General features: G+C 44.3%; 1 protein-coding gene across 6 annotated transcripts in view; it reads right to left on the reverse strand.

The window, feature by feature from the left end:
• Positions 1–17,433: 17,433 nt before the first annotated feature.
• NF2 (NF2, moesin-ezrin-radixin like (MERLIN) tumor suppressor) overlaps positions 17,434–21,996 on the reverse strand; it is an 81,368-nt gene continuing 76,805 nt past the window's right edge. For all 6 annotated transcript variants that reach the window (XM_058158400.1, XM_058158403.1, XM_058158398.1 and 3 more), the window contains one exon: positions 17,434–18,681. In XM_058158400.1, the coding sequence (XP_058014383.1) occupies positions 18,631–18,681 (51 nt within the window). In that variant the 3' untranslated portion in view covers positions 17,434–18,630. The remainder of the gene's footprint in view (positions 18,682–21,996) is intronic.

The following is a 21,996-nucleotide window of genomic DNA, read 5'->3' on the forward strand; positions in this document are numbered from 1 at the left end:
GTGGAGGCTGACACTCAGGCAAACAATAAATACAAATGCCAGGTAAACCGCTCCAAACACGACTGCAGAAAATACGACTTCAGTAACAGAGTGGTCATTGCCTGGAACGCACTACCTGACTCTGTAATTTCTTCCCCAAACCCCCAAAACTTTAACCTTAAACTGTCCATTGTTGACCTCACCCCATTCCTAAGAGGTCTGTAAGGGGCTGTGCATAAGGGCACCAGCCTGCCTACCGTCCCTGTCCCAATATTCCTTTCTTACTTACTCTTTTCATGTATCCAAATTACGTTTATACTTTTACCTGTTACCTTAATATATGATTGACAAAAAAAAATAAATTAATAAATTAAATAAATAAATAAATAGCTTTCCTCCCCAGGAGGAAAGCTTCTAAGGCTCCACTAATTTAAATATCATCCCCAAACTCCCAAAAACTTTAAGCTTAAACTGTCCACTGTTGACCTCAAACCATTCCTAAGCGGTCCGGAGGTTTTCGAGAAGAGGTTGGACAACCATTTGTCTGAATTGATATAGGGTTTCCTATCGAACAGGGGGTTGGACTAGAAGGCCTCCAAGGTCCCTTCCAACTTTATTCTGATTCTACAACAAATGCACCAGCGTGCCTACCGTCCTTGTCCTAATGTGTCCTCTATTTGTAGAATAGAATAGAATAGAATTTTACTGGCCAAGTGTGATTGGACACACAAGGAATTTGTCTTGGTGCAGATGCTCTCAGTGTACATAAAAGAAAAGATACCTTCATCAAGGTACAACATTTACAACACAATTGATGGTCAATATATCAATATAAATCATAAGGATTGCCAGCAACAAGTTATAGTCATACAGTCATAAGTGGAAAGAGATTGGTGATGGGAACGATGAGAAGATTAATAGTGCAGATTCAGTAAATAGTCTGACAGTGTTGATGGAATTATTTGTTTAGCAGAGTGATGGCCTTCGGGAAAAAACTGTTCTTGTGTCTAGTTGTTCTGGTGTGCAGTGTTCTATAGCGTCGTTTTGAGGGTAGTGGTTGAAACAGTTTATGTCCAGGATGTGAGGGGTCTGTAAATATTTTCACGGCCCTCTTCTTGATTCGTGCAGTATACAGGTCCTCAATGGAAGGCAGGTTGGTAGCAATTATTTTTTCTGCAGTTCTAATTATCCTCTGAAGTCTGTGTTTTTCTTGTTGGGTTGCAGAACCGAACCAGACAGTTATAGAGGTGCAAATGACAGACTCAATAATTCCTCTGTAGAATTGGATCAGCAGCTCCTTGGGCAGTTTGAGCTTTCTGAGTTGGCGCAGAAAGAACATTCTTTGTTGTCCTTTTTTAATGATGTTTTTGATGTTAGCTGTCCATTTGTATCTATTTTATGTAGCCAATCCATGCTTATACTTATTACCTAATACGTTCTTGACAAAACAAACAAACAAACAAATAAGTTAAGTAAGTCTTGGAAAGTGCTTGAGCTGGGGGTGGGGGGTTGGACTAGAAGACCTCCAGGGTTCCTGCCAACCCTGTCATTCTGCATCCTGTAAGTGGTTTTCTTGCCGCTGGATGTGTTATACAAGATAAGTGTACTGGCAGAATGAAAAAGGAAGCAAAAAACAAACAAACACACACACCCCAAAACAAATAATTATTGGTTGATCTTTAAAGGCAGAAAAGATCAAAGGCTTTGGCTGAAATCTGAAACTAAATTTTGGGTTGCTTACGAGAAAGTTAACGGGTTCACGCTATCATCCCTGATACATTGGTTTATTTAATCATCCATCATAAATAAACGATGGCTTGGGTAGACGTAGCATCAGGGAATAACAGGAGTAGCTCAAAGGCACTTGAACGATAGATAGAACTGGAAAGATTCCACGGCTTCTTTCGCCAAATACCGTGGAGTGCTAAATAAATATTGCGCTCTGCCATCCATCATTTCCGACCGAGCGTTATCGACTCGGATATTCATCGATCGATATAAAATATGCATGCAGGATTGTTCCGTTCGAAATATATCTTCTTGGAGAGCTTGCAAAAAAAAAAAAAAGGAAAGCATGAAATAATAACAAGAACACAAGAACGCCACATCTAAGTTAACACTACAAACAAACGGAAATGCATTTGCTACCTGAAATACTTCCTCGTTTTTTATATCAATATTGGAGAAAGAGTTAATCACCAGAACGTGTTCCGACTTTAAAAATATTGATTAAAAGCTCAGGGATTTTTTTAAATATGTATTTTACTGAGTGTGTATGTTTCTCTTTCCTTACTTGTATTATTTCTCTCTTACTCTTCAACATCTTCATTGATGACTTGGACGAGGAGATAGATGGGGAACTCATCAAATTTGCAGATGACACCAAGACTGGTAGGAATAGCCAACACTGCCAGAAGAAGACAGGCTCAAGATACCACTACCGGCTCGGGCGAACCAGTGCAAACCGGCTGAATACCACCTCTGGATATGACAACACCTCTCTCCCGCCTACAACACAATCCTTTCAGCAGTTCCAAGAAGGCTCCACATCCATTTGTACTGTTCAGGGCACAGTTAAACCTCCCAAGTGGCCTCAACAACTCTCAGAAAGAGTGGACTAATGACCAGAGGACTGCAAGGAATATAAATCCTTCCATTCTGCAGTCAGAACTGAAGAAGCTTCTTAAGTGAGAAGCGAGACGTCTTCAAGGAAGGAAGGAAGGAAGGAAGGAAGGAAGGAAGGAAGGAAGGAAGGAAGGAAGGAAGAAAGAAAGAAAGAAAGAAAGAAAGAAAGAAAGAAAGAAAGAAAGAAAGAAAGAAAGAAAGACCAGCTGCCTTTTGAAAAAGGACCTTTGGGAAAACCATGACCTGGAGATTCTCGATAGACATTGAACTATCATCTGGAGTTTTGTCCACACCTATTCCACTGTGCCCGTTCTTCTTGAGGACTTTTACTTATTTAACAAATAGAATAGAATAGAATAGAATAGAATAGAATAGAATAGAATAGAATAGAATAGAATAGAATAGAATTTTTTATTGGCCAAGTGTGATTGGACACACAAGGAATTTGTCTTGGTGCATATGCTCTCAGTGTACATAAAAGAAAAGATACGTTCATCAAGGTACAACATTTACAACACAACTGATGGTCAATATATCAATATAAATCATAAGGATTGCCAGCAACAAAGTTACAGTCATACAGTCATAAGTGGAAGGAGATTGGTGATGGGAACGATGAGAAGATTAATAGTAGTGCAGATTTAGTAAACAGTTTGACAGTGTTCAGGGAATTATTTGTTTAGCAGAGTGATGGCCTTCGGGAAAAAACTGTTCTTGTGCAGTGCTCTATAGCGTCGTTTTGAGGGTAGGAGTTGAAACAGTTTATGTCCAGGATGTGAGGGATCTGTAAATATTTTCACGGCCCTCTTCTTGATTCGTGCAGTATACAGGTCCTCAATGGAAGGCAGGTTGGTAGCAATTATTTTTATAATTTTATAATTATAAACACAAAAAGGAAAGACAAAAAGAAAATAAAAAAGAAAGCAATGCAGCCAGAACTAGAATTGTATATTGTATAATTAAATGTGATTAATAAATAATTATTGTTTTATGATTTGGTTTGGCTTTTATTGCTTTTTGCTTTGCTTTGCTGTGTTGGATTGCTTTTATTTTAATACTGTTTTTTAATTGTTTCTGAGCAACCCAGAGTCTTTGGTACAGATGGGGAGTTATATAAGTTCGATTAATAATTGATTAATATATCGTCAATGAACACATAATTGCAAAAATGTATAAGCTCTTGTTGAAACCTAAAACTGCGAAAGAACAAGTTTTCGTATAGGTATTACATACTTATGCTTATATATATGCTTATATATCATATAGTTATTTCATGCTTATGCTTATATATACTGTTGTGACAAATAAAATAAATAAAATAAAGTGAAAGAAGATAAAAGATAAAAAATGGACTAAGAACCATGGTTACAACATATTGCTGGAACAGTGGTAGAACACGTGGTTGAAGGGATCAAAATTGCCACCAGGTTATGTTAAAATAAGGTTTATATAAATTGATGTATTGCTGATAAGTGACTCCAGAAACATTATCTAGATCGTATGAAAGTATTTCAAATTTATGTTGGGGATATGGACAATATGCACAATGTGGTAGAATTGCAAAAAAAAGGCAGAAGATTTTGGCTTACGTTCTGTGGTGGGATTCAAATAACCCCATGGACCACGTTCCTCCAGGCCTTCCTGTCCTCTACCATCCTCTGGAGTCCATTTAAGTTTACACCAACTGCTTCAATGACTCCATCCAGCCACCTCGTTCTTCGCCATTCCCTTCTTCTTTTGCCTTCCATCGTTCCCAGCATTCGGCTCTTCTCCAGGGTGTCCTTCCTTCTCCTTAGGTGGCCAAAGCATTTGAGTTTCCTCTTCAGGATCTGGCCTTCTAAAGAGCAGTCAGGGTTGATCTCCTCTAGGACCAACCGGTTGGATCGCCTCGCAGTCCAAGGGACTCACAGGAGTTTTCTCCAGCACCAGAGTTCAAAGGCCTCCATTCTTTGGCGCTCAGCCTTCCTTATGGTCCAACTTTCACAGCCATACATTGCAACTGGGAAAACCAGAGCCTTGACTATACGCACTTTTGTTGGCAGGGTGATGTCTCTGCTTTTTAGTATGCTGTCTAGGTTTACCATGGCTTTCCTCCCCAGGAGCAAGCGTCTTTTAATTTCTTGGCTGCAGTCCCCATCTGTCCCCATATATCCAGTATATTACTACTAAGTTGTTTGATTAAATTTTTTTAAAAAATGAATCATATCAAAGCTTCCCTGTTTACCACCAAGCCCACCAAGAGGTAGCATGTAAGAAGATGGTTTCCGTTTTTATTCTCTGCATGGGAACAGCTGGTTCCAACCAATGTGCGGACAGCAATAATCTTGAACATAATATGGAGGAAGGTCTTCTGTCCTCTAATCAAAAACCACATTTTTTTTTCTCCATAGGAAAGAGCCTTTATTAGCTATTAACCAAGGTTCGTGGCCTTCAAATGAAGCCATCTGCTGCTCTGGCCCCATCGCTTTATTCGGCTTTCGGTAGAAGAGGAGAGTTGGCAGCTCGACACATTCGGGAGTTTCAGATCTGTCCTTCCCATTTTTCAAAGTAGACAACCACAGCATGACTTTTCGCCCTCCCTTCAGCTGCTAGGGATGGCTGGAAGCTCATTTATCAAACTTCGCCCGCCATTATCCGCGAGAAATGGAGCGATCCATCTTCGGGCTCGCAAGATGAGAAGAAGACCCCAGTCTCCTGATCGGCAGCCGCCTGGAACCGAATTAATAAGGTGGGATGAAAGAGAAAAGGCCTGTGTGTAAATTTTAAAGAACTGGTTGAAAGCCGGGAGCTGTAAGCTAGGAATCTCTATTTTCGGTCTTGCCTCATTTATGAGCCTGGTGATGGCTGAATCTTCAGCCCGTGGGAGGTTGTGAGCAAATGACTTTCTCTTGGCGTAGAATCATTGGGATCCTTGACTTTCCAGGATCTTTGGATGTCCAACAGAGGTGGGCGTCACATATTGTAGCTATCAGTTCACCCAGCACCGGAAATCAATGTGCGTGCATGCGTGCGGCGTCACACAATGTGGCAATTCCCTCGTGTGCACCATCCGCAAATACACGCGATGTCAAACAACACGGCAATTCGCTCTCGAGCGCCATCCGCACATGGGTGCGGCATCAAAAACACAGCAAAATAGGACGGGATTGTGCCCGGCCACTGCCGGTTTGCCTGAACTGTCCTGAACCGGCTGAATCTCACTTCTGATGTCCAACCTTGGCTTGAAGACCTCCAATGATGAGGGCTCACCTCTCCAGGAGTATTGTGACCCAGGCCCAAGTAGGTAGTAGTAAACTCAGTCAGTTTAAAAACAAACAAACTTTATTAAAAGGGCCGGAATAGCTCAGGCTGTTAAGAAGCCTGTTATTAGAACACAGTAGCCTGCAATTACTGCAGGTTCAAGCCCGGCCCAAGGTTGACTCAGCCTTCCACCCTTTATAAGGTAGGTAAAATGAGGACCCAGATTGTTGGGGGGGCAATAAGTTGACTTTGTAAAATATATATATATATATATATATATATATATATATATATATATATATATATATATATATATATATATATATATATATATATATATATATATATATATATATATATATATATATATATATATATATATATATTAATATATATATATATATATACAAATAGAATGAGACTATTGCCTTATACACTGTAAGCCACCCTGAGTCTTCGGAGAAGGGCGGGATATAAATGTAAACAACAACAACAAAAAATTAGAACAGCTGAGAATGAACTCGTTCTCAGCGTAGTCCAAACTAAATCAAAGCAAATTCTTCCCAACCAATTCTTCAGTCTTATCACCAACCTTGGTCTAATTAGGCAAACTGCCAAAGGCTTTTCTTGGCAAAAGTTCAAAAAGCAGAAGACGCCGACAAGAAATAAATGCAGCAAGACAAGGAGCCAGGCTATCAACGTTGTTTTCCGGCAAAGAGCCCAAACGCCGTTGCTGGTCTTTTAAGCCTTATTGGGAGGGGCCAATCATTTCTTGGCCTTACTCCCTAGTCGTCCTCTTTGCTTGACCTGCTCTTGCCTTCTGGCAGCTCTTCTCACGCGTGCGTTAGGAACAGGCTCCTGTTCTCCTGTTAAAAGGCTCCTCTGACGATCCCAGCTGAGTTGCCTGATCGTCAGAGGCTTTTTTTTTGTCTTTTAAAGGCAAAAAAAAAAAAAAAAGCTTTTAAAAGAAAACGAAACCCTCTGAAGATCAGGCAACTCAGCTGGGATCGTCAGAGCCTTTTAAAAAAGCATTTCTTGCTTTTAAGAAGAGGTTGCAGAAAAAATGCTTTTAAAAGTAAAAAAAAATAAAAAAAGTTGGCCACACCCACCCAGTCACATTACCCCCACCCTCACCAAGCCACGCCCCCAGAACCGGTAGTTAACAAATTTTACATTTCACCTTTGCTTCCAATCGTGGGATTCTATTTCCCAGGCTGTCTTTTTCTGGAAAAAATAAATAAAGCAGTTTTTAGTTTTGATCCCGATTCTTCCAGGCTGTTTTCCGGTACTTCTGAAATCTCTCTTACCAACGTCTGAACTTTTTTCTTTTCCTTTGATGAGCCTGCAAAAGTTTCACGCGGCAGCTTTTCTCCTTGGCGAGGACTTTCAACTCGGCAGCCCTGCAGAATTTTATCTCGTGACCTCCATCCTTCAAAGACGTTTGCGTTCCGCCGCTCCTCAAGGGCAAGGAGAAATCGATAGGCAACAATAGCCAAAGGAAACACGTGGGCGCAAGTTTGGCCACGCGCGACTACGATGCACCTTGAATTTTTTGTTTTTGTTTTTGTTTTTTGTTTTTTTCCCGCAGGGAGGGAGGGAGGGAGCAGGGCTGCGGATTTTACACCCTGCCTTAAACCGGTTCCTCTCATCAAGGGGTCGAAAGCAGGGGCGGGCTTCAAAAATTTTAGCCAGGGGTTCTCTGCCTGGTTGCTGGCTGGGCGGGGCCATGGTGGGAGGGGCCTAGTCGGGCTCCTGCACCACAATGGGAGGGGTGTTTTTGCCCTTCCCGGGCTCCGGAGAGTCTCTGGAGCAGTGGTGGGTTTCAAAAAATTTTTATTACCGGTTCTGTGGGTGTGGCTTGGTGGGCATGGCTTGGTGGCTGTAGCAGGGGAAGGATACTGTAAAATCTCTGTTCCCTCCCGATCAGCTAGTCGTTCCCGACTCTAGGGGGCGTTGCTCATTTCCATTTCAGAGCCGAAGAGCCAGCGCTGTCCGGAGACGTCTCCGTGGCCATGTGGCCGGCATGATTAAATGCCAAAGGCGCACGGAACGCTGTTCCCTTCCCACCAAAGATGGTCCCTATTTTTTCTACTTGCATTTTTTACCTGCTTTCGAACTGCTAGGTTGGCAGAAGCTGGGACAAGTCATGGGAGCCCACCCCGTTACGCGGCGCTAGGGATTTGAACCGCCGAACTGCCGACCTTTCGATCGACAAGCTCAGCCACTGAGCCACTTCATCCCTAGAGTAATAGCCAATACAAGACCAGGAGACTGGGTTGAATTTATCAAAAGCTTCTCCTGGTTTGAGTCTGACTTAAGTTGGGTGGCCGAATGTAATTAGGATAAATATCCTCTGAGCAAAGAATACTCCTCGACTTAACAACCGTTTGCTTATTGGCCATTCGAAGTTATAATGAAAAAAATGTACGCCAGTATGTTTGAGATCTGTGTCTATGTGTCTATGGAGATGCTCCACGTTACACATTACTGTGTAATTATGCATTATATTATACTATTATATTATATATTATATTATACACATTATACATTACTGTGTCTATGGAGATGCTCCATTATACCATGATTGTCCCAGAGGTGCTTTTCCAAACAGCAACTGGACTTTCTTGGGTTCCTTTTCCTTGAAAACGTTTCGCTTCGTATCCAAGGGGCTTCTTCTGTTCTTTGAAATCTGTGGACTTCAGCTCCCAGAATTCTTCAGATTCTTCGCTTATATTTTTCCACAAATGCTTTCAATAATTTACAATCTTTTTGCAGAAGGAGGAATATCTCTCTCTCTTTCTTTTTCTTCCTTCCTTTCCTTTTTTTTATTTATTTGCATTTATATCCCACCCTTCTCCGAAGACTCAGGGCAGCTTACACTATGTCAAGCAATAGTCTTCATCCATTTGTATATTATATACAAAGTCAACTTATTGCCCCCAACAATCTGGGTCCTCATTTTACCTACCTTATAAAGGATGGAAGCTGAGTCAACCTTGGGCCTGGTGGGGCTTGAACCTGCAGTAATTGCAAGCAGCTGCTGTTAATAAAAGACTGTCTTACCAGTCTGAGCCACAGAGGCCTCTCTCTCTCTCTCTCTCTCTCTCTCTCTCTCTCTCTCTCTCTCTCTCTCATACACACACACACACACACACACACACACACACACACACAAAGCCTCTGAACAACCAACACAGCTTGCTAATTGGTCTCTAGACTGATGGATGCTTAAATGGGCTGCAACAAATTAATCAAATTCACTGATTTAAAACCTTTTGGTCTTAAAAAAATGAAAAAAAAGTGTCCCTTGATGGAGTAGGCAGCAATTTTATTTAACCAAAAAAAAAACACCCAACAACCCCAAACAAACCCAACCCAACCCTCTGTGGATCACTTTCATCCTAGAAATTAGAGAAATGGTGGGGGGGAGGGAGTGGTGGAGGGGGGCGGGACTAGCTACTGCCTCCTGGGATAAAATGTCAGTCGCTGGAGCCACTACGAGGGATTCCATTTTTCCCAGCAATATTTAGAAACAATTAAGATTGTGTGGGGCAGGGGATTAACTCCTGGCCCTGGGAAGAATTAGCCTGCAATAAATGCATTTTAACCACTGGGAAGGAAGGAAGGAAGGAAGGAAGGGAGGGAGGGAGGGAGGGGGGGAGGGGGGGGAAGGGAGGACGGGGAAGGGCAGGCAAGGAAAAGAGAAAAGGGGAAGGGAGGGAGGGAGGGAGGAGGAGAGGGAAGGAAGGAAGGAAGGAAGGAAAGGAAAGTAAAGGGAGGGAAGGGAGGGAGGCAGGGAGGAGAGAGAAGGAAGGAAGGAAGAGAAGGAAAGAAAAGGAAAGGAAAGGGACAGGAAAGGAAAGGAATGGGAGGAGGGAGGGAGGGAGGGAGGAGAGGAAGGGAGGAGGGAGGGCAGGGAGGAGAGAGAAGGGAAGGAAAGGGGAAGAGAAGGAAAGAAAAGGAAAGGGAAAGGGACAGGAAAGGAAAGGAATGGGAGGGGAGGGGAGGGAAAAGGAGGGGAGGGAGGAGAGTGAAGGGAAGGGAAGGGAAGGGAAGGGAAGGAAAGGAACAGGAAAGGAAAGGAATGGGAGGGGAGGGAAAGGGAGGGGAGGGAGGAGAGTGAAGGAAAGGAAAGGAAAGGAAAGGAAAGGAAAGGAAAGGAAAGGAAATGATTCTTAACTATCTAAATTCTGCATGTTTTTCATTCTGTCCATTGGCTTATGAGTTTATGGAGACAGAACAGCGTATGAAGGTTTGGAAAGACGATGGGCATTTTTGAACAGATGGTATAATAATGCGTTGACTATAAGACAGGTCTATGAATGTCAGCGGATTCACCCAGAATGCAATTAGCCAAGTTAACGGAGCATGCTAAACGCTCAACCCTGTTTAAACAAAACACACATCATCCAGGAACCGAACTAACCAGTGTTATGGATCTGCATCCTATGGCAGAGTATGAACTCATCCCCATCAGCAGAAAACCAAATCTGAAAAACTCAAGGTGAAAAGTATGCGAGTTTTACCTGTTGGACCACTCAGCTGCAGGCTTTTGGGGAGGGCGGGGGGGGGCTTGTTAACTGTACTGTGCAAAACCCATCCTGGCTCTCTGCACATACAATGTGCTCACATACATAAAATTGGCAGGGGGTTAGACTAGATGATCTGCAAGGTCCCTTCCAACTCTGTTAATCTGCTTAGTGTTTACTGTTTAATATTATAATATAATATAATATAATATAATATAATATAATATAATATAATATAATATAATATAATATAATATAATATAATATAATATAATATAAGTAATGTAATGTAATGTAAATATAATAACCAGATACCCTGCAAATGTCACCTTGTCTCCTTCTTTTCACATTCAACCTGGAAAAATATTTGTTTTCGCTTTACCCAGAATTCAAACCCGCTCTGTGAAAGGCTCGGCTTAATCCGAGGGTGTAAATTGCTGAGTAAATGAACAGCAGCAGTCTCAATTAGGATTAATGTCATTAACAGGCAGAGCTCCAAAGATCCTCTCGGGTTCCTTTGTAATAACATATGTGTGTGTTTAGCTTGGAACCCCGGTTGCTGGATCTCTGTAACTCAGAAGCAGATTTCAATCATCAGGGGGAGAGTTCTCCTACCATATTTCCCCAGGGTTTCTCAACTCGCAGGATTCGGGGGGTGGGGGGTGGGGTTCCTGCCATAGATATGTGCACGTTTGAACTAGACTGTGATGTTTCTCTGTGTAATGTATGTGCGTGTACGTGGATATATGTATAATGGGTATCTTTTGAGAGCTGAACACAACGAATTTTCATTGTAATGTACATTTAAAGTGGCAATAAAGATTCTATTCTATTCTGTTCTATTCTATTCCATTTTATTTATTTTTTTCTATTCTATTCTATTCTATTCCTTTTTTCCATTCCATTCCATTCTATTCTCCTTCTTCCCTCCTCCTCCTCCTCCTCCTCATTCTATTCTATTCTATTCTATTCTGTTCTGTTCTGTTCTGTTCTGTTCTGTTCTGTTCCTTTTTTCTTTTCTTTTCTATTCTATTCCATTCCATTCCATTCTTTCTTTTTTCTATCTATTCCTTTTTTCTTCTTTTCTTTTCTTTTTTCTTTTCTATTCTATTCTATTCTATTCTATTCTATTCTATTCTATTCTCCTTCCTTCTTCCTCCTCCTCCTCCTCCTCCTCTTCTATTCCATTCTATTCTATTCTATTCTATTCTAGTCTAATTCTATTCTTTCTATTCTCCTTCCTTCTTCCCTCCTCTTCCTCTTCCTCTTCCTCTTCCTCTTCCTCTTCCTTCTCCTCTTCTCTTCTATTCCTTTTTTCTATTCTATTCTATTCTATTTCTATTTCTATTTCTATTTCTCTTCTATGCTGGACCAGAGTATAAAGGATCCCTAAAACTCACAATCTTATGTAACACGGGACTAGAACTTACTGTCTCCTGGTGATTGGCCCAAAGTCACCCATCTGGCTTTCATGCCTAATGTGAGACTAGAATTCACCATCTCCTGGTGTATGGCCCAAAGTCACTCAGCTGGCTTCCATATCTAAGACAGGACTAGAACTCATCATCTCCTGGTGATCGGCCTGAAGTTACCCATCTGGCTTTGGTGCCTAAGGGACTAGAACCCGCCATCTGTTTGTTTGGCCCAAAGTCACCCAGCCAACTTTCATGCCTGCCTAAAGCGGGACTACAAGTCACCAGTCTTCCAGTTTCTAGCCTGGCGCCTTAACCACTAGACCACTGTTGGCGAACTTATGGAACACGTGCCGGAAGAGGCACGCAAAACGGTCCCACAATGAATGCGCGGCCTCGCTGGCTCCTCTTGGCGTTCCTGTGCTCAAACGCGCATCGGTCAGCTGACCGTCACGCGCGCGGTGCCGGCGGACCCCGGAAGAGCGGCGGTTCATCGCGCAGGCACGAGCCGGCACCCGAACTTCCAGGTTGATGTCTTGCGCATGCGCAATGGACCCCCGCTCTTCCGGGGGTCGCCGGAACCGTGCGCGCGACAGCCAGCTGACCGGCACGTGTTTGAGCACAGGAACGCCAAGAGGAGCGGGACGGTTTCGCGTGCCACTTCCGGCACACGGGCCAGCATGCGAGAACGCCAAAGGTTCGCCAACCCTGCACTGGACCAAACTGCAGTGTGCTTCCCACCGCAAAACCTGTGTTAAATTTGTTCACAGGATCCTACTCTCTTCTCTGGCTGCTTATACACGAAATTAGGTCAGGTTTTTCTTCTTCTTTCTCCTGGTTCTCCTCAGAAGCCCACACACATCGCTCTCGCCTCTCCCCATTGTTCCCCAGCATCAAATACACACCACACACACACACACGAGTGAATTTTTGGCTTTGGTTGCTTGCTTCAAAAATCTTCAATCTCTCCGGCAGAGGAGAGGAAAAGTCCAGCTGTTCACTTTGGATGAATTGAATTCCCCAGGTGAGCAGATGTGCTTCGGAGATCCCTCTCTCTCTTCCCATCCCCACCCCCACCCCAAAAAACCAAACCTTAAGTGGAATGATAAGAGGAGTCGGGAAAGGGAGTCGACACACAAAAGAGAAGAAGGTGATAAACACCAGTTGTCGGTGGCGCATTCGTTCAATGACCCACATGGAAATCGGGTGGCTGGGGCTTGCACGGAGCAGCAGCAGCGCAAACAAGACTGGAAGCTGCTGGTGGGGTTGTTGGGTTTGTTTTTTTTGTATCCGAGGCGTTCATGGCTCATTAAAGTGCAAATATTAGAGCCATTTACGACGTTTTTGCTGGCTCATGAAAATCTTGCCATCTCCTGCCTGTTCCTGAAGCCTGGAAGGATGAGACAGGAGGAAGAGAGAGAGAGAGACAGAGAGAGACAGAGAGAGAGAGAGAGAGACAGAGAGAGAGAGAGAGAGAGAGATTGCTCCCAGAAGCACGAAGCTGAAGCCTGAAGATGACGAATGAGACTTCGTCGAAACGTCGCCAAGACACTTCCAATTTTACGTGGGAGAAAATCCGAATAACCAAAGACCTACATAGATAGATAGATAGATAGATAGATAGATAGATAGATAGATAGATAGATAGATAGATAGATAGATGGACAGATAGACAGAGATAGATAATGTATGTATGTATGTATGTATGTATAGATAGATAGATGATAGATGGATGGATAGAAGATAGATAGATAGATAGATAGATAGATAGATAGATAGATAGATAGATAGATAGATAGATAGATAGATCGACCGACAGACAGACAGACAGACAGACAGACAGACAGGAGAGGTGTATAGCTAGAGATAAGATGATAGATAAACAATAGATATTAGAAGATATAGATATATAGATATAGATAAAGATATATAGATAGATATATAGATATATGGAGGAATGGAAGGGGTATTGTTGCATTTTCGGGGAAGAATAATAATAATGAAACTTTAGATTTGGGATTTTCCCCGATGAGATCGATTCGTTCAGCAGTGGGTTTCCAGCATTCTTACCACCGGTTCACACAGGCGCCCAGTCTTCAGCGCAGGCGCTTTGTTCGCTCGTGCGCCTTTTGTGCATGCACCCAGCCTCGAAAACGTGTCTAAATAGGACGACATAGAGGCAGGCCCACCTGCGATTTATGCTACCGGTTCGCCAGAACCAATACAAATGCCACCTCTGGATTCGTTGCTATAGAAAAAGCTAGTTTGTATTATTACGGAAAAGAATAAAGTTGACATTCGATGTTATTATTGCTTTATTCGCCTGCAACAGAGGGAATTGGAAGTCCATGTCTTTTTTTTTTGTCCCTCCCCCCGTCGTTTTTCTTTCCTCTTCCCCTCCCCGCTGTGTCCTTCTATTTGCTTTTGTGTTACTTTATTCTATATAGCTAATAAAATGTTTTTTTTTTAAAAAAAAAAATAAGAAGTACAGGTAGGCCTAAAACTGTTCCTTTAACGACCATGCAAAGTGACGATGGTCTAAGTGTTATTGCTATTTTCCTTCCTTCCTTCCTTCCTTCCTTCCTTCCTTCCTTCCTTCCTTCCTTCCTGTGCAGTAGTTAGAAAGCAGCATTGCAGGCTAATTCTGCCCACTGCCAGGAGTTAGATTCTGACTGGCTCATGGTTGACTCAGCCTTCCGTCCTTCTGATGTGGATAAAATGTGGACCCAGATTGTTGGGGGCAATAGGCTGAGTCTATAAACCGCTTAGAGGGCTGGGAAGCACTGGGAAGCGGTATATAAGTCTAAATGCTATTGCTATTTTCCTTCCTTCCTTCCTTCCTTCCTTCCTTCTTTTTCAGCGCAGCAGTTAGAAAGCAGTATTGCAGGCTAACTCTGCCCCCTGCCAGGAGTTCGATCCTGACCAGCTCAAGGTTGACTCAGTCTTCCGTCCTTCCGAGGTGGGTAAAATGTGGACCCAGATTGTTGGGGTTTGCAAGAGGCTGAGTCTGGAAACCGCTTAGAGAGAGCTGCATAGCTCTCTGTACAGCCTCTGGTGACTCTACAGACTAATGCAGTCTGTTATTAACACAGCTGCTTGCAATTACTGCAAGTTCAAGTCCCACCAGGCCCAAGGTTGACTCAGCCTTCCATCCTTTATAAGGTAGGTAAAATGAGGACCCAGATTGTTGGGGGCAATAAAAGTTGACTTTGTATATAATATATAAATAGGATGAAGACTATTGCTTAACACAATGTAAGCCGCCCTGAGTCTTCGGAGAAGGCCGGGATATATATTCAAATAAAATTTTAAAAAATATATAAGTCTTGTTATTAACGAATGTGTCAAGGAAGGGTCTCCCTCACCGACAGAAATTTGGGGCTCGATTGTGGTCGTACGTCGAGGGCTACCTCTAACAGTTGGAAAAAAATATATATTTCTCATACAAACATCTCCACGTCGTTTTTTTTTTAATGCTATTCCGAAACCTCACATGGCTGACACTGAAGCCTTCTGATAAGAGGCGGGTGGGCGGGTGAATGGATGGAGACAAAGAGAGCCGGAGGACACAGGACGGAAAGCAAGGCGGCGTTTGAACTCAGCGGGAGTTTCAACGAGTCCATGATGAGGACATTACACGATCCAGGTTTAAACGGGGTCACACGGACGTTGGCTAATCCTGTCCCTGTCGTCCTTTTCAGCCGTCGTTCCTTTCTGCTTCCTCCATTTGTTTTTTTTTTTTTTGTTGTTTACATTTATATCCCGCCCTTCTCCGAAGACTCAGGGCGGCTTACAGTGTGTAAGGCAATAGTCTCATTCTATTTTGTATATTTTTTACAAAGTCAACTTATTGCCCCCCCAACAATCTGGGTCCTCATTTTACCTACCTTATAAAGGATGGAAGGCTGAGTCAACCTTGGGCCGGGCTCGAACCTAAAGTAATTGCAGGCTTTGTGTTCTTAATAACAGGCTTTACCAGCCAGAGCTATTCCGGCCCCTATTTGTGTGATGCTTTTCCCCCACCCGCCCAATAAAAGGCATAAATCTGGTAGATGAATTCCATCAAAATGGGGAAGAGATTAAAAGGGCAGTAGGAAGAGTAGCCCTGTCGGGGAACAAGACCAGGATTTCAAGGCCAGCGGATTTTCGGGCCTTCTGGGCCCACCAGAAGTAGGGAAACAGGTTGTTTCCTGCCTCCGGAGGGCCTGGGGGATGGTGGGGGAAGGCCCGTTTTTCTCTCTCACCTGGCTCCAGAGCCTCTCTATGAGTCTGGGGAGGGTGAAAAACAGCCTCTCTAGGAGTCTCTGGAGGTTGGGGACAGCAGAAAACATCACTTCCTAGCCAACCAGAAGTTGGGAAATGGGCTGTTTATGGCGTCCGGAGGACCTTGGGAGGAGGGGAGGCTGTTTTCGCCCTCCCCAAACTCATAGAGAGGCTCTGGAACCCGGTGAGAGAGAAAAACGGGCCTACTGGGCCATCACATGCCAGGAGGGTGGGAGGGTGGATTGCGCACACATGCATTGAATTATGGGTGCGGGCATGCACACGTGTGACCCTCCCCCCTCCGCTCCCCCTCCTGGCACACGACGGCAAAAAGGTTAGCCATCACTGTCTTAGGGGATGCCCATCCTTGACAACTTGCTAAGTGAGTTTAGAAATCCTGCTTTCTAGCGAATCTGTATCACACGGCACAGCTGTTCCACCCCCCATTGCTGTTTTACTTACCTTCAAACGGCTCCTTTTTCCAGACGAAGTGCATGTTTCGTGTGCAATGTGCATGCCCGTGTGCGCAGCGTGCGTGTGACACACACTGCACATGCGCACACGGGGTGTGTCTGGCGCGCCCCACGCATGCGCGGTCAGCGAACCGGTGGCAACCTGCGGAGGATTTCACCACTGGTTGTAAGCCAAGTGTCGTCCTTGCTAATCGTATGAAGCAAAAAAAAAAGGGCAGAAAGAGAGAGGCAGGGAGACCACAAACATTTTTCCCCCCCTTAAAAAGAAAAAGATAAATGCCGGGCAGCTTGAAAAATAGCGGAGACTTTAATAAAAAGAGAGAATTGTCTCGCAGAAGTATTGTACAAACATTACATTTCAAAACGACCGAAGTTCAAAGGCCTTAAGAAGCCGAACAGAAACAGATTGTATGCAAAGATTCTCCCTGTAGTTAGAACAGCATGTATAACCCCGCATGATAAGATAGATAAGATAGATATACTGTGTATATATATATATATATATTTAGATATATATATATTTCCAGGCAGTATGAAGCCATTACAGTATTGTGCTCAAGTTTACTTTTGAAAAAGCAGGATTTCCAACCGTCGAAGTTGAATAGAAAAAAAATGTATAAAAGACATGCCAGGGCTATCAAAATGTTTAAAATCCTAAAATCCAGAGGGTAGGAAGATGGTCTCTGTGGGATGGACAGGCAGGGTGTCTGACTTTTGAAGATCTGTGGGACTTTCAACTCCCAGAATTCTCTAGCCAGCTATGCTGGGAGTTGAAGTCCACCAGTCTTTAAAAGTTGCCGAGGTCGGATGTTCCCTATGTTAGGCCTTTTAACTCCATCCGCCCGTTTAAAATTCCCTCGATCCTCGCTTTACCAACATCCCAAAATTAAAACGACAGGCCTCAAAATGTGATTCTTTTGGGGGCGGGGCCGGGTGGGGGAGGAGATACACCAAGCCTGAATTCCCCAACCCAGGGGTGAAATTCAACCGGCTCAGACCGGCTCGGGAAAACTGGTCGGGACAATTTGAATCGGTTCGCCGAACTGGTAAAAACCATCCGTGGTTGGTCCCGCCCACGAACGCCCAGTCACTACTCACCCCTTCCGGCCGCTCAACCCACCCACCCTATAGGACGAGACTTTTCTCCCTCCATTTCACAGGGTGAAATGCTCCCTGTTCGGACCGGATTGCCTGATCCGGTAGTGATGGTGGCAGGTGGTTCGGAGAACCGGTAGCAAAAATCCCTGCCCACCCCCACATGCCCAGCTGAGCCACGTGATCGTCAGAGGTGATGTACTTTTTATTTTTTTTATTTTTTTAAAAGTAAAAAAAAACAAACCTGATGATCAGGCAACTCAGCTGGGATCGTTGGAGCCTTTTAAAAGCATTTTTTCTACAACCTCTTTGAGTTGTAGAAAAAATGCTTTTAAAAGGCTCCAACAATCCCACCTGATTGTCAGAGACTTTTTTTTCTTTTAAACGCCCACAGAACCGGTAAGGAAAAAAAATGTGAATGTCACCAACTGCCCCAAACCGATCTCCTGCGCTTGGCTTCCAGGATCAAGGAAAACCCCTTCAAAGAAACCGGAATCACGTTAAGAATCTGCGAGAACTTTACAATTCTGCTCGCGGAAGCAGAGACCTGCGCTTTCCAGGAAAAGCGCACAAACTCCAAACTCTGTTGTGGGCGATTTCGAGAAAGGAACGTTGAGTCTCGAACAGAAAGCCAGGTTCGCAGACCCGGAGGGTGGGGGGAAGAGGTACCAAGAGAAGGAATTAAAAAAAAAAAAATACAGAATCCGGACTCCTGCAGTAGGAGCATCAACCCATACAAAACGCGGAAGAGGAAGAGAGAGAGCGAGAAAAAGGTGGGGAAAGAAAGCTAAAAGGTCATTATCGGCTCTACGGAGATTATAAAGATCTATAAGGATTCACGCCGAAACTCTTCCGGCGACCGAAGGCCTCGAGTCACCGCGCCCGTCGAGGGAAGTCACTCTTGCGATTTCTTGGCTCGGAAGAAGCAATGCAACTTGGTTTATGGCTGCACCTCCCAAAGGAAAAGGCTGTCCCAGGAGCAACGGGGAGAGGATGTGGGGGGGTGGGCTTCTCCTAAAGTTCTTCGAAGAAGGCCACCCGGGACTTGGTGCTCTGTAAGGTGAGCTGAGAAGACAAAAGGGGGAAAAAATATGGTTAGTTAGGGGCCGAAGGGGGCTTTGCCCAAGGAACGGCTTCCATCGTGGCTCATTCGGGCTCATTCGAGGACGAGCAGAGAAAGTCCAGCTGAAAAGTTCACTCGTAAACTATGGTTTGTGGAGAAATGTGCCCTCAGCTAAAAAACAGGCCGTGGCTAGAAGGTAAAGAGGCGTCCTTGGTGCTCTCTGAGCTTGGTTGCTTTCTTGCAGACGTTTCATGACCCGAATTGGTAGCCACATCAGTGCTAGAAGAGAATGGGGTTCGAAGAGAGGAGGAGAAGAAAAGGGGGAGGAGGAGATGGTGAGTTCTAGTGCTGCCTTAGGCATGAAAGACGGCTGGGGGACTTTGAGCCAATCACCAGGAGACTGTGAATTCTAGTTCTATCAGTACTGTTGGCATGAAAGCTGGCTGGGTGACTTTGGGCCAATCACCAGGAGTCTGGGAGTTCTAGTCTCTCCTTAGGCATGAAAGCCAACTGGGTGACTTTGGGCCAATCACCAGGAGACTGTGAATTCTAGTCCTGCCTTAGGCATGAAAGACAGCTGGGGAACTTTGAGCCAATCACCAGGAAACTGTGAATTCTAGTGCCACTTTAGGCATGAAAGACGGCTGGGGGACTTTGAGCCAATCACCAGGAGACTGTGAATTCTAGTTCTATTGGTACTATAGGCATGAAAGCTGGCTGGGTAATTTTGGGCCAATCACCAGGAGACTGTGAATTCTAGTTTTATCAGTTATATTGGCATGAATGCTGGCTGGGTGAATTTGGGCCAATCATCAGGAGACTGTGAGTTCTAGTTCTGTTGATACTATAGGCATGAAAGACGACTGGGTGACTTTGAGCCAATCACCAGGAGACTGTGAATTCTAGTTCTATTGGTACTATAGGCATGAAAGCTGGCTGGGTGACTTTGAGCCAATCACCAGGAGACGGTGAATTCTAGTTTTATCAGTTATATTGGCATGAATGCTGGCTGGGTGACTTTGGGCCAATCACCAGGAGACTGTGAGTTCTAGTCTCTCCTTAGGCATGAAAGCCAACTGGGTGACTTTGGGCCAATCACCAGGAGACTGAATTCTAGTTCTATCGGTACTATAGGCATGAATGCTGGCTGGGTGACTTTGGGCCAATCACCAGGAGACTGGGAGTTCTAGTCTCTCCTTAGGCACGAAAGCCAACTGGGTGACTTTGGGCCAATCACCAGGAGACGGTGAATTCTAGTTCTATGAGTACTATAGGCATGAAAGACGGCTGGGGGACTTTGGGCCAATCACCAGGAAACTGTGAATTCTAGTTTTATCGGTACTTTTGGCATGAAAGCTAGCTGGGTGACTTTGGGCCAATCACCAGGAGATGGGTGAATTCTAGTCCTGCTTTAGGCATGAAAACTTTTGAGCAGGGTGACTTTGAGCCAGCCCAGTCATGCTCTCTCAGCCCAACTCCTCCTCGCAGGGTTGTGGTGGTGGGGAAAATAGGAGGAAGGAGACTTATGTAGGGACTCATACAGTACTCATATAGTAAAAGCAAGAAAGGTGGGATCAAAAAAAAATAAATCAAATCCTTCAATAAATAGGCGTCCCTGTTCAAGAACGAAGAGCGAGTGGAGAGCACTCCCCCCCCCAGCATACCCCAGACCCGGGGGGGGGGCGTATCTTTAAAATAAGGCCTCAGTCCCCCACCACACACACACACACACACACACCCCTCAAAGCTCAAGGGATAGACTGCTGCCGCCACCCACAAGCTCACCGAACACCTTCCAGCCTCTGCAAAGCTGTTCGAGACCCTCCGATAGTCCACTCAACCCCCCCCACCCACCACCCACCAACCCCCTCCAGTTTTCTTTCTCCTTTTCTGCTGGCCGGGCCCCCTCCTCTCCCTGTCTAAAAAGACAATGTATCATCCCTGGATGGACAATTCGCTGAAATATTTATGGTTACCGAACCCTGGAGGGACAAGATAGAACGCCAGAGCTCCGAGCTGGAAAAACTCACCGGGGAGCCCAGCCAGAGAACTCATTTTCATTTGGTCAGCTTTGTGTGGACGCACAACACGCACAGCACATAGACACACACACACACACACACAATCCTTGACAGGAAAGGTAAAGGAAGAGGCCCCTTGAAAAATGAACAGCTGCCAAAACTAAGGATGTGTAGTGTGTGTCTATTTTTCTTGGAGTTGCGTTAATACAACGGGCCATAAAGCTATGCAACCGCTTTGAGGACATCGGAGGCTGAAGCTATCCCTCCAAAACAATAAAAATTCAAAAAGCAATCAAACTGCAAATACAGCTCCTTGGTTTTTTTTACCGATTAACGAGCCGCCGGAGGCAAAAAAAAAAACTACGAAGAACGGTTGCAGGAACTGGGTATGTTTGGTTTAATGAAAAGAAGGACCGGAGTGTAACATTGTACTGCTAACTAGGGCGTACAAAACCTTTGCCAGACCAATTCTCGAATACAGCTCGTCCTGCCTGGAATCCACACTGCATAGCGGATGTTAATACGAGATTGAGCGGGTCCAGAGGTATTTCACGAGAAGAGTCTTCCACTCCTCTGCTCGCTAGAGAATCCCTTATGCTACCAGGCTGGAAATTTTGGGCTTGGACAACCTGAAACTACGCCGTCTACTGTCTGACCTAAGCATAGTACACAAAATCGTCTGCTACAACGTCCTACCTGTCAAGGACTACTTCAGCTTCAACCACAACAATACAACAATGGGCAAACAATAGATACAAACTCAAGATCGAAACCTGATTGCAGAAAATACAACTTCAGCAACAGCAGTCAACACCTGTAATGCTCCACCTGACTCTGTTGTTACATCCTCAAACCCCTCAAAACTTTAACCTCTGGTGGCTCAACAGACCAAAACTTTAAGAGCCTCTGGTGGCTCAACAGACTAATGCAGTCTGTTATTAACACAGCTGCTTGCAATTACTGCAGGTTCTAATCTCACCAGGCCCAAGGTTGACTCAGCCTTCCATCCTTTATAAGGTAGGTAAAATGAGGACCCAGATTGTTGGGGGCAATAAAAGTTGACTTTGTATATAATATACAAATGGATGAAGACTATTGCTTGACACTGTGTAAGCCGCCCTGAGTCTTCGGAGAAGGGCGGGATATAAATTCAAATTTAAAAAAAAACAAAAACCTTAGACTGTCTACTCCAGGGGTAGTCAACCTTTTTATACCTACCGCCCACTTTTGTATCTCTCTTATAGTAGTAAAATTTTCTAACCGCCCACCGGTTCCACAGTAACGGTGATTTATAAA

This window comes from Ahaetulla prasina, chromosome 15 (assembly GCF_028640845.1).
Source record: "Ahaetulla prasina isolate Xishuangbanna chromosome 15, ASM2864084v1, whole genome shotgun sequence".
Classification (NCBI taxonomy): Eukaryota; Metazoa; Chordata; class Lepidosauria; order Squamata; family Colubridae; genus Ahaetulla; species Ahaetulla prasina.